General features: G+C 40.1%; 1 protein-coding gene across 1 annotated transcript in view; it reads left to right on the top strand.

The window, feature by feature from the left end:
• Positions 1–12,365, top strand: part of ITGA8 (integrin, alpha 8) — a gene marked incomplete at its 5' end in the record, with an annotated part of 186,133 nt that overhangs the window by 154,464 nt on the left and 19,304 nt on the right. Inside the window, 2 exons of the mRNA XM_008567535.1 lie at positions 702–830; positions 7,065–7,178. Of these exons, the coding sequence (XP_008565757.1) occupies positions 702–830; positions 7,065–7,178 (243 nt within the window). The remainder of the gene's footprint in view (positions 1–701; positions 831–7,064; positions 7,179–12,365) is intronic.

Raw genomic sequence — 12,365 nt, 5'->3', positions numbered from 1 at the left:
TCAAAGGATGTTGCATGTGATTTATTGGAACTCTCAGAATTCAGCCATCAGAAGTACCCAGAATGGAGCCTGAGATAAAATTGTCAGTTCTAAAACACTTGCAAAATAAACTTGTGGCTGAAAATGAGCTCCATAACAGCACAATGTGCGTGTAGCATGCTTTGGAAAAGTCATTTTCATTAGGGCACAGGGTTCTCTTCTGAAGGAGCACTTCTTACAAGCACAGGACTGTAGGGCCAGCCTGGCACATCGGGGTGTTTCCCATGGTCAGCATCTCATTCTTCTGCCATCTCAGGATCCACCTCCCCACACAGAACATTCCTCAGTTTACCCAGCCCCACTATCTAATGAGAGGACAGTAATGAGAGACTAATAACTCATGCCTGAAAAGTCACCTCCATGTTTTCTATCCTTATGGGGAAGCTACTTCTGCTTAAAAGCTCATCCCTACAAGATAAACTCTCCAGGAGTGCATTCCCCAGGCTTCATGAATTCCTGTCATTGGACAGTGGAGAGGTTTGTACTTTGTCAGCGTGGGTCATGTCACTGTTGAACATGCTGCTGGTAAGTCACAACACATCTGAATTCTCATGTGAATCCTATTCAGTTGACAGGGGGAAAATGTCTGGAGTTCAAGGTGAATGAGAAGGTAACAGCTGTTAATGCAATTGCATGTGACATCTCCTGCCTTCTGTTTGCAGCCAGCCGTCTCCCCAGAGGCCACCCCTGAGCTGAGTGCCTTTTTGCGAAACTCTACCATTCCACACCTTGTCAGGAAGAGGGACGTGCCTGGGGTCGAGCTCCACAGACAAAGTCCTGCAAAGATACTGGTGAGTTACCCGGGTGTGCACAGTGCTGAGGAGAAAGACTGGATCAGACAGAATTCCCAAATACAGATGGTTTTAACTTCGGTATTGTTTTTGGTTCCCTGCGAGGCTCAGATATGCCTAACATTTTTGGCAGTACATATTGTGAGAAATGGAAGTGACTTTTCTGGGAGGACTAAGCATTTGCAATATAACCTTTTCACTTTTCTAAACCTGCCACGGAGACCACTTTAGACAAATCATGATGAAAACATCACATGTGACCTTTCATCCATTTCAAGAACATAAACGGTCAGCTATTAGCCTGTTCAAGGATACTGAGCTGGTGAGAGTCTGAAGTGTCCATCCAATGGGCCCTCGGGTGTTGCACCTGTCCTGGAATCTCAGAGTCCTCTGTTCATCTGGAAAAGGCAGAAATGGTGCGTTCAGCTTTCCTGGGCCAAAACCTCTGTAGAGTCTTAGCATTGGGGTCTGTGGTAGTTCTAGCCTGAGCTTAGTCAGCACTTTGAAAAACTGTAGACAGCATTCATGAGTCAGCATTTTAAATTCAATTCTCTCACTCATCCCAATGCCAAAGCCCCCTAGAGCTTTACTTCATCACATAAATAATGCTCTTCCCCAACCATGTGGCAAGGGCACAACACAAGCATCAGATTCAATTCATGTGTGTTCTACAATCCTTCTCCATAAAGAGTAGGAAGCTATAAGCACATTTTCCAGCTATGCAGAAGTAATCAGAGATCATGTCAAAACCCTCTTCAACAGCAAGCAAACACCCCAGGTTGGGAGCCACACTGTGTCCCAGTGCCTGGGATGGGGCAGGGGCTGGGCGGGTACTTCGTGCCCCAAAGCTACAGTGCACATGCTCAATCCAAAACACGATGCTTTGTGGTGATGCTCAAACAGAAGCCAAAACCACAAGCCAAGTGTTGTCTATCCAAAGAGGCAGGGGAAAGGGAGAGCCCCGTGGCAGGAGTCCTCAGGCACACGAGAAAATAAGGAAGAGAAGGTGAAGGCAGAAACAGAGAAGACCCTGAGCCAAGGAAGGCGCTATAGTTATTTCGACAGGGACAACGGTCATTGTCTTGTCCAGGCTGAGAGCTACTAAACACGAAAACCCATGCCGTGCCCCTCTCCAGACTGTGTTCAGCCCAGACATTTTGACTTGTTCATGGGCTGGTCCGGGTGCCACACTGCTCTGGCCAATAGGAGCATTCATTCCCCTTTCTCCACCTGTCTACCCAGGGTTGGGGTTGGGGTTAGGGTTAGGGTTAGGGTTGGGGTTAGGGTTAGGGTTAGGGTTAGGGTCCACCATATTGAAAGCCACTGAGGGTGGTTAACACATTCGGTTTGCTCGGTATTGTTTCTCTAGTTCCAAAGCTAGTGCCTGGCTCATTTGTTGAACAAATGTGTGGATGACACAGGAAATAAACTCATCACAGTCACTGCTGTTAGCTTTGGAGTCACCTTCCAAAATGCCCTTGGCACACTATCGTACCTGTCCTTAATCTTCCTCCCTGGCCCTAAATGCTCTTAATCCCAAACCCAATTCTAAGCAAATGATACATTGCAAGCAGTTTAAAAGACAGTGTTGGTAGTGACTAAATTCCAAATCTAATGGCTACTATGGCAATGTACAAGTATGCTTTGGGGAATCACTCCAACCAGTTATGAAACTGAAATAATTCAAGGTAGCTGTCACCGAAGGGAGCAAGTCTATGCAGGAGTAATCGAGTCCCCGATTTTATGATTTTAGCATTTGTGTGACTGGAAAGGAGTAATAATAAGCTTAATTTACAAAATTGAAAAATTGGAGGTTGTGGAAGGATTTGTAAAGGATATAATGTAGAGTAACGGTGTGAGTGGATGCTAACAGTCATTTGCCCTCTCAACTAGAGTGGAAAATGCACTGTGTATAAATAGCATCCCACTCTCTCAGCTGAACTAGTGGAATCGGCTGTGTGTGTGTGAATGTGTGTGTTGGGGAGGGCAGAGGCATGAGATCATTTGCCTCCTGCCAGAGAGTTAGTAACAGGGAAGAGTAGTTTATTCTTTCTTGTAATCCATAGAAGTGGGGAATACGGTCCCAAGACCCAGAAGAACGCCCAGCCCCCACAGGCCCTGCCTCTCTCCTTGAGTTCTGAGCCCACAGCAGATCATCCAGGGGGTCCCTGTCTGAGTATTCAGAAGATACAGAAAAGGCACATGAGTTTTTGGAAGACAAACAGGATGGTAAGCAGGGAACAGAAGTCCTCAGTTGACTTCCTTTCCATTCCTGCACTCCTGTATTGACCTTGAATTAGCTATTTTTAAAAAACAAAAGCATAGCAAAGTATTAAAAAAAATAACTCTGATAATCCTAATCATTTATTTCAATCCAATAAAGTAGCATAATGCCATATTGAATTAATCATAGTCCTGAAAATCCTGAACCTGTTTTCCATCACATGAATAAACTTTTAGTAGTATTAATAAAGAGTCATCAAAAGAGAGGATATTAGGCGGAAATAGATGCAAATCCTAGGTCTGTGTCTCATTGATACAAAGGTTTTCAGGAGCCAGAGTTTCAGTTTGGGATGATGAAGAAGCTTTGGAGTTAGATGGTGGTGACGGTCACAGGACATTGTGAGTGTACTTAATGGCACTGAACTGTACACTTAAAAGTGATCAAAATGGTTTTTAAAGTAGTGCATCCTAAACATTCTTTGATATTCATTTAATTTATCATGACAGTAAAAAATGTTTCAGACATGAAAATGGGCAGAAAATTACAACAGGCAAGTCTAACTTAACCAATCAGTTAAACTTAAGCCAAGCAAGGAGCATTTATTGTAGTAGAAGTACCTGAAATTGTGTGACAAAATGCTATGATGATTGGAAGATCATGATTCAAGTACCTGTAAATTTTTATGATACCATAATATTTTTAAAATATATGAGTAGGAAATTTATATGCTATTTCTTTGAGGGGGAATTATTGTCATTTAAAAAAAAAAAAAAAACTTCTAGCAGGAACAATAGAACAGAAACAATAATTGGCATCTATAGAATTCTAATGTGCATTACCAATTAGTAGGAAAAGCCCCCCAGAAAACCAATGTCCGAACCTCCACAGAAATAAAAATTTGAAAAATCAAGATTCAAATATGTTATTCAATTTCCATTTCAGTGTATGTCTCCTGAGGCAGTGGAGATCAATTACTAAAATTATTTTGAAAATTATATGCATTTTTGTTGCAAGGTCGAATTTTTTTCCTTCTATTGTTTCTCTTTTTTTTTTTTTTAACCAGACTGCTATCACTGGGGATCATTAAATATTTCTGGTGTAAGATCATTTTTAACCTCTGAGTATCACTGAAACTTATTTACTCGCAGATGAGGGCCAGCACAAGCCTTGATTTCCATATTTGATTTTGTTAACTCATGCATTATTCTTTCTCTCTTATTGGTTCAAAAACTGCAAATCATAGGCTTCCACATGTCCTCAAGTCAAAACAACTCTGCAGAGAGACTGATTATGCAAAGTTTATTCTAAAATCAAAAGCTAAATAAGACCTCCTACAGTTTTTGTTTAGTTAAAAACAACTTACTGAATCACGTTTCTGATTAGGAATTTGAAAGTGCAAAATGCCAACATCCTGTATTGGGATCATAATTTCCAATTTGCATAGGAAAAATTTGTCTGTATAACACTGAAATATAATGTCTCCTCTGCCTAAGAATATCCTTGCCTTCCTTGACTTGCGCCCCTGCTGTTTTTGTAGCTATCATTTCCATCTCGTCCTCTGCAAACTTTCCCGTCTTCCCGTTCACTACTCAGCTTACAGCAACCTTCTTTTTTAACTCCTCTTGAGTATTTGATGCCCCTGCTGTTTTTGTAGCTATCATTTCCATCTCGTCCTCTGCAAACTTTCCTGTCTTCCCGTTCACTACTCAGCTTACAGCAACCTTCTTTTTTAACTCCTCTTGAGTATTTGACACTATTAGCCATGTCCTGAAACCACTGTATCCCTTGAATTCCCCCACAAGCATTCTCTGCTGTTTCTCCTCCGACCTTCTGACTGTCCCCATCTTCGAATTCTTCATGGACTTCTCTTGTGCCTATCCTTCAATCCCCTGCACCTCGGGATTCCATCCTCCCCCCCTTTTCTTTCCCACCAATTTTGCTCTTTTGGGGAAATTTCTTTCATGACCATAACTCCAGTCACTTCTACCTGCCTCCTGCCATCTTAGTCCTCTCTTACTGCCTTCAAGACTTGGAGGGTCCATCTGGATGTCTGATAGCCACCCCATTCCCAACATGTCCAAAATTCTTATCCCCATGATCCCAAATGTAATTCTTCTCTGGAATTCCCAGTCTCAGTAACAGCAGCACCCATCCACCCAGTTCCAATGCAGTGAGCTCCCCCCACTTCTCCAATTCCTCATCCCAACTTCCAGTTGTCACCAAGTGTCTGTTCTACTTCCTAAACTTCTCTAAAATTCATCTTCCTCTCTTTGTCCCCACTGCCTCGGTTCAGGGCCTTGGCATTTCTCCTGTGGGCTCTCGCAACAAGCCCTTATCATCCTCTTGTCTTCCCACTCTCCTGCTCCTTTCTTTCCTCATACACCACCTGCCCCCTCAAATACAAACCTGACCCTACCCCTTGATTAGAAGCTTCACAAGCTCCCCAGTGCCTTCTACATGGAATCTCAACCCCTTGGCGCACATACACACACACAAATCTAAAGTCTTCACCACCTAGACTTTCTCTCTTTCCTATCTTATTTCTATCTGTCTATCCCACCCCTATATACACTTTCCTGAGCATACCCTGCTCTTGTTCCAGAGAACCGTGTGCCAGTCCTCCCATTCAGCTACATAACTCTTCCTCATTCTTCAGGATTCATTCCAAGCATCACCTTTTCTAGAATCCTCCAAGACAGCTAACTAACTCCTAGGGAGTTAACAATCTAGGGAATTGACAACAGCTAACTTGGACTCCCCTCCTGCCTCCAGAGGGTGGGATTAGTGGTACACAACATGTCGATCACGGAGCATAAGTAAACATGAGAGTCCTCACTAGTGCCACAAACTGCAGGGCTTCGAGAATTCCTGTTCCTGCTGTAGGCTCCTCAGTGCCCACTCTAGTAGTACACAGGCTGACAGCCACCTGTATTTGGAAATGTCCTGTAGAAATCTAGCTTTACTGGAATTAATGAGATATACATTACTGACCACTTTATATTTAGAGAATTCTAAGGTTCTTTAAAAAGCTTCTCATAGTAATATGTTCCTCAGGTTATTGTGTGGTTTATCAATTTCATTAAAGTGAAATACCTCAGTCAATAAATCATAAAATCCAATAAACCAATTTTTATTGAGCACCAATAGGCCAGTGCCTGGTGCTTGAGACATGATGAATGAATGAGCATAGCCCACAGGACAAATTTAAATCAGGGAAGGAGTACAATTAGGTATGTATCATTCTGTGCATGGCACACAGAAAATGGATTGTGATGCATTCATTTATTTCCATGCTGGGATCCAATCGAAAATACAGTTTGATAGACAGAATGTCGCCATCATGAATACCTTCCACAAACATGCACTTCGTAATTGAAGGTTACCCATTGTATGTTGGGCAGCTCTAGAAATTGATTTTAAAACAGCCTAATGGTTTTCGAAGGGCCTGCTTTACAGCCAGGAGGTAGTTTTATTTATTTATTTATTTATTTATTTTCTCTCTGTCTAAACTACCTCCTGTAAATAACAGGAGGTAGTTTAGACAGAGAGCAGAATGTTATGGGACAAATGCTTGTCAGTGGGTCAGTAATATGTATCTTTAGGATCATATACTCAGGGGCTTCCTCTGTGACCCTTTCCAGACTTGCTCAATCCAGCACTGGGTATTGTGAATACCAATAAGAAATGTCTTGCCCAGTGCTGAGAAAATAAACAGAACAATTCAATTGTTGCTGCAGAGAGATTGTTTTAAGATCCTTAGAAAAGAGCTTAAATTTTATGTTGTATTTTGTGTACCATTTTATTTCTCCATTACCCCTAAATTTGATGCATCATTCCCACTAAACTGTACTTTCTTGGTTGTTCCAAAGTATTGTTCTTTATTTAAATTAATAATTTATGGATATGGTGATGACTGCTGAGGAAATAAAATGTAAATAAACTGACTTTGGTGTTGATTCTCTACCACAATTTAGATACTGATGCACCCCTGCTGCTGTTGTTTTTTGCAGAATTGTACAAATATCGAGTGTTTACAAATCTCCTGTGCAGTGGGACGACTAGGAGGAGGAGAAAGTGCTGTCCTGAAAGTGAGATCACGATTGTGGGCCCAGACCTTCCTCCAGGTAATAAAAAACACGAGCACCTGCACGCCACTCACAGGGAACCTCTTCTCAAAAGCTGAGCAGGAAAGCTTTTTAAAAGGATTTTTTTTTTTAATGTTTTTGTATTTAAATTTGTTTAATTTAGATTTTTTAATTTTTAAATTTGTATATCTTTATTTTTTTTTTTAAAAATGTTTTTGTATTTAAATTTGTTTAATTTAGATTTTTTAATTTTTAAATTTGTATATCTTTAAATTTTAAATTTTTTAATTTTAAAAATTTCTTCATTTTTTAAAATTTGTATGTTTAAAAGTTTTGAGGTTATAATTTTAAAATATTTTAAAGGAAATTTCTGTGAAGGAGTTAAGCCAAGATCAATTGGTCATCTTTCCCAGCAGGTGAAGACAACTTAAATGCCCTGAATCCCTCCAATCTTCAGACACTAACTTAGATTCACACAAGTGTATTGAGCTCACTGCTATAAGCCCAGTGCCAGGCACAGAGTAGTCCCTCAGGAACATGTTAGTCAATAAAAGGACGGTGAGTACGAGAACACAATTCAAGCCATAGGTCCAGAAAAGTAAAAATAGAAGTCAATTTGGAAGGAAAAAAAGGAGATTTTTCTAGAAAGTTCCTCTTGTCAGGTGGCCTTGCAGTGTGGGCTTCAACCAGGACAGCATGCCGGCAAAGTTTCAGATGCCCAGGGTTTGTAGATGGCTCACTGCTTTGCTTTATCTGTATGGCGGCACCTCCCACTGCCTAGGTTAATTTCACCAGTTGTGTGCATTTTAAAATTTAAAGCCTCTTTTACACTAAGAAAATAAAATTTTCCTTTTGGAAAGATCTATTTATTTGAATGACCTTCGTTACGAAGGTCATTTATTTGAATAACTTTGTTATGATCTTATTGTTTATAGAAAATTTTAAAAAGATAACCATCCTAAGTTAAAATTCCTACCATGTCTGTTCATTCTTGCCCATATTTTAACTACTAAAAAAACTCATTAGGTTCATTGTGCCATAGAAAATCAAATGGTAAAATCCTTTTGAGTCTAGCTATAAATATAGAAGAGGAAAGCTTTTATGTCTTTTATAACCTAGCCTTGGAAGTCACATTCTGTCACTTCCACAACATCCTACTGTTTACACATGTCAGCCCTGTTCCCTATGTGAAGGGCCCATACAAGGGTGTGAACACCAGGGAGCAGGACACACTGGGGAACACCTTAGAGGCTGGCAACTGCAGATACGTTAACCAATTCTTAATTTCCTACTTTTAGATAAACTTTATCTCAAGGAGAACTGTAAATCCTTCGTTTTTCTCTGGTCAGATGAAAACTAGGAATAAGTTATGTTATCATGATGAACATATTTGTTTCCTAGGGCTGACGTAACAAACTACCACAAATTGAGCGGCTTAAAACAACAGAAATTTATTCTCTCACAGTTCAAAATGCCAGAAGTCCAAAACCAAGGAGTTGGCAGAGTTGGTTCTTCCTGGAGACTCTGAGAGATGAACCATCTCAGGCCTTCTCCTAGCTTCTAGTGGTTGCCAGTAATCCTTGGTAGACACATCACTCCAGTCCCTCCCTCCGTCTTCATTATCACCATCTGTGTGTCCTTGTGTCTTCCTTTCTGTCTCTTAGGAGGATACTCTCATTGGATTTAGAGCCCACCCTAATCCCAGTATAACTCATTTCAGACCTTATCTTAATTTTATATGTAAAGGCCCTTATTCCACGTAAGGTCATATTATGAGATTCTAGATGGACATGAATTGGGGGGGGGGGGGCGTCATTCAACCCAGTACAATTAAAAGCCTTACATCTCCACTGGCAAAGCCTTATTCCATGTTGCCACAATATTGTAATAATTTTTTTTAATCTAGTAAATATGCTTCCTAGAACACTTCTCTAACCTTTGCAGTATAGGGAGGAAGTAATTAATTAAGGTTTAAGTCATTTTTGTTATGACTCTTTTCTTTCTGTTCACTACATCCGGTTTCCACCTGCTCTCAGACACATCATCACTAAAATCTTGGGCAAAATTTTGAACCAGAACAAAGTCAGTATAGATCCTCCTGTAGTTTTGGCAAATGCTGGCAAAAGTTTATGTGTGAACATATGGGTGAGCATGTTTGTGAATTTTATATACATGCATTCATGTGTGAAAATTGCCTATTAGCAAAGTGATGTGTAAAAACTACAGATACATTAAAATCAAGTGCTGGGAGCAATGACCCTGATTTAAATGAAACAGAGTCTGTTTTCTCTGTTCTCTGTCTTTTGTGGGCACTGGGTCAGGAAACAGAAACTCACTTCCATTCCTGTCTGGCTGTGTTCAAGGCACTTAACTTTTATGAGGCTCAATTTCCTCATTTGCAAAATGAACGGATTGGACTAAAACATTCACTGGTTCTATGGGCAGCTCACATGGGACCTCATTTATGATGTTTATTCTACTTAGCTTAAGTCGTCAATAACTCTATGTGCTTTATTAATAGTCTTCTTCACTGTGTTGACACATCAGTTGACTCAGAACAGACTATGTCTAAATGGTTCTCAAAACTTAGAGAACAGCCAGCCACCTCTTCCAAAGAGATTTGTCTGTCTGCAAATAGCCAGGTTGCTATTGAGTGAGGGACAGTTTATAAATGCTTGTATATTGATTAGTCATTTAACTCATACAGCAATCCCATGGGATGTTTACTATTACTATCAACTGAATCTTACAGATGAGACTCAGATTAGGTGGCCTTCCCAAGATCACATGGCTAGTAAGATGGGGGATCTTAAGCTTTTGTACTATGTATATTACTATGCTATACTGCTGAACTAGAGATTACTATATAACTGCCTACTGTAGATTTTGTATCATAATTGCTATACTATAGATTGCTAAATCATAACACCTATGTTATAAATTACTATAAATGGTATACTATTACTATAACCAATCTACAGAGATTTTTTAAATACCATGTATTAAAACTTCATAACTTCTTCAAGTATATATAAATTGCATAACATGCTCTTTCAGAATCCAGTAAAGAAAACATCTTATAAATATTGAATTGTACTGTCCAATACAATAGTAATAGCCACATGTGGCTATTTACATTTAAAGTATTTCAATTTAAATAAAACTAAAATCTTATTTCCTCGGTCTCACTAATCACATTTCAAGTATTCAAGAATCACGGTTCATGGCTACTGAGATGCTACATGGACATGAATTTGGGGCACAGTATTCAACCCACTCCAGTCAACAGCTTTGTCTGGGCTGTGTAGATAAAGATCATTTCTGTCACTGAAGAAGTTTCTGTTAGACAGCACTGTTTTAGGACTTTAGGGAAGTATATTTCCCTTCACAGTGTAAGGATTAGATCGAATCATCAGTTGTCATCTCTGTGAATGCAGACCTGAGCTGTGTTGAACATTACCTTTGTGACATTTGTTACATCCCCTCATAAAGTAATAATGAGGCCCCGTGCCTCGTGACAGTGTCATCTACCACCTCAAAAGGCAAAACCTTTATCAAGAATTAACTTTTCACAAAGTGCAATGTTGAATAAACACAACAGCCTCCCACTCTCCAACTAGCCAGTAAAGACAGCAAAATGATGTGATATTCATACCAAGAAGCAAAATGAGCTGGCTGTACTTCAAAGCTTCGATAGAAGCATGAACCAGACAAGTAAACTTTGGGATTGGGAACTGCTAGCAAGTAAAACATGGAAATTCTGCTATACACAAGGAACAAAAAAACTGTGGGGTTATGTTAAGGATTTCTGGGGGGAGGGAAACAACTTCGATGTCTTGTTCTGGGGCCTCTGGTACTGCCACTTTGAGGGGTTGGTTCGACATGTAAAAGCACAGCTGAATCCATGGCCACACCTATACTAATGTCTATGCCCAGCCATCTAGCTTACTGGAAGGGTCTTCAGTGACAAGCTTTGGCTCATGATTGGTTTTGGGTTTTGTTTGTTTGTTTACTTTTTTGGCATCTGACCAGTACAGGGATCAAACTCTGGACCTTGGTGTTACCAGCACCACATTCTAACCAACTGAGCAAACCAGCCAGCTGTTTTTGTTATGACATTTGGCTCTCCTCCCAAAAGAAGGAGCCATACCTCAGCCTGCTCTCAAACCACCAGTTCTCACTGGTGAAGTGAGTTTAGCAAAGACTTCTTGCATTTCTAGCAGAGGGGAGCATTTCCTTCTACTTCTCTCAAATGGAGACTCTCCAGGTTGCAATGACAAGGTTTCCAAACAGAGGAGAAAACTTTAGTGTTTTAAGGTTGACAAAAATTAGGCTGTCTCTCCTCTGAGCCACATCCTAATTTGATTCTTTTCAGTACAATGAGGCAGACAATTCAGGATTCCAGAGGGCAGAGACAATCCGAAGGGTCATTATAGTCGCTTTATTCCCTGCCCAAAATGATCACCAGCACTGTTAGGTCTTACTGTCATTGCTTCCAGCCCTCTTCCAAGGGGAAGAGAGCTTCAGAAGTCTAAGCAGTGCAAGAGCCCTTTCCCCAAAGCTGGCATGATTTATTCAGACTTAATTGGGGGGAGCAGTCATGAAAAATGTTACCTGCAAACCACAACCAGGGAACAAATTGAAAGGGATGGGATATTTTGATCCCTTTTATTTTCCCTGCTGAGACAAAAGACTAGAGACACTTAGTGACATACAGTCATAACCCTGTTCCCTCATCTGAGGCAGGTTCCATGATCAGAGCCAGTCACAAATTCCTTCCCACTCTGAGAAAATAAGAGGCAAGTTTCTCTCTATTCTGTAGCTGAAACATACAGTAAAAGCAAGCACACACTCCCAAGAGGTTTTCCAAAATATTCTACATCTATGAGTACAGTTCATCTTCCAGGTATGCTACACATAGATCCTTGTATAATTTACTTCATAATTAGTCTGTTCATTCCCTTGCCTTCTAAGGAAAAGTTTAAAAAAAAAAAAAAACTTCACACAAAAGTGTCAGATGATTTCCTGAGGGTCTTTCATAAAGACCTGTAAACTTCAGATAAAAAAAAAAACGGACTTTGGAATTTCAGATAAAAAATATTTCTGAGTTCAAGAAAAAGCTTATTTTAACAGTATAATAATTCAGAGAATCCACTTAGTAGTATCCTAATAATAAATGGCCATCTGAGTCTTTTATCATTTCATTATTTTGTTGGCATACATTTA

Source organism: Galeopterus variegatus, unplaced genomic scaffold, assembly GCF_000696425.1.
Source record: "Galeopterus variegatus unplaced genomic scaffold, G_variegatus-3.0.2 Scaffold326, whole genome shotgun sequence".
In the NCBI taxonomy this organism is placed as follows: Eukaryota; Metazoa; Chordata; class Mammalia; order Dermoptera; family Cynocephalidae; genus Galeopterus; species Galeopterus variegatus.
The sequence above is the reverse complement of the archived record's forward strand: the minus strand, read 5'-3'. Positions and strand labels throughout refer to the sequence as shown.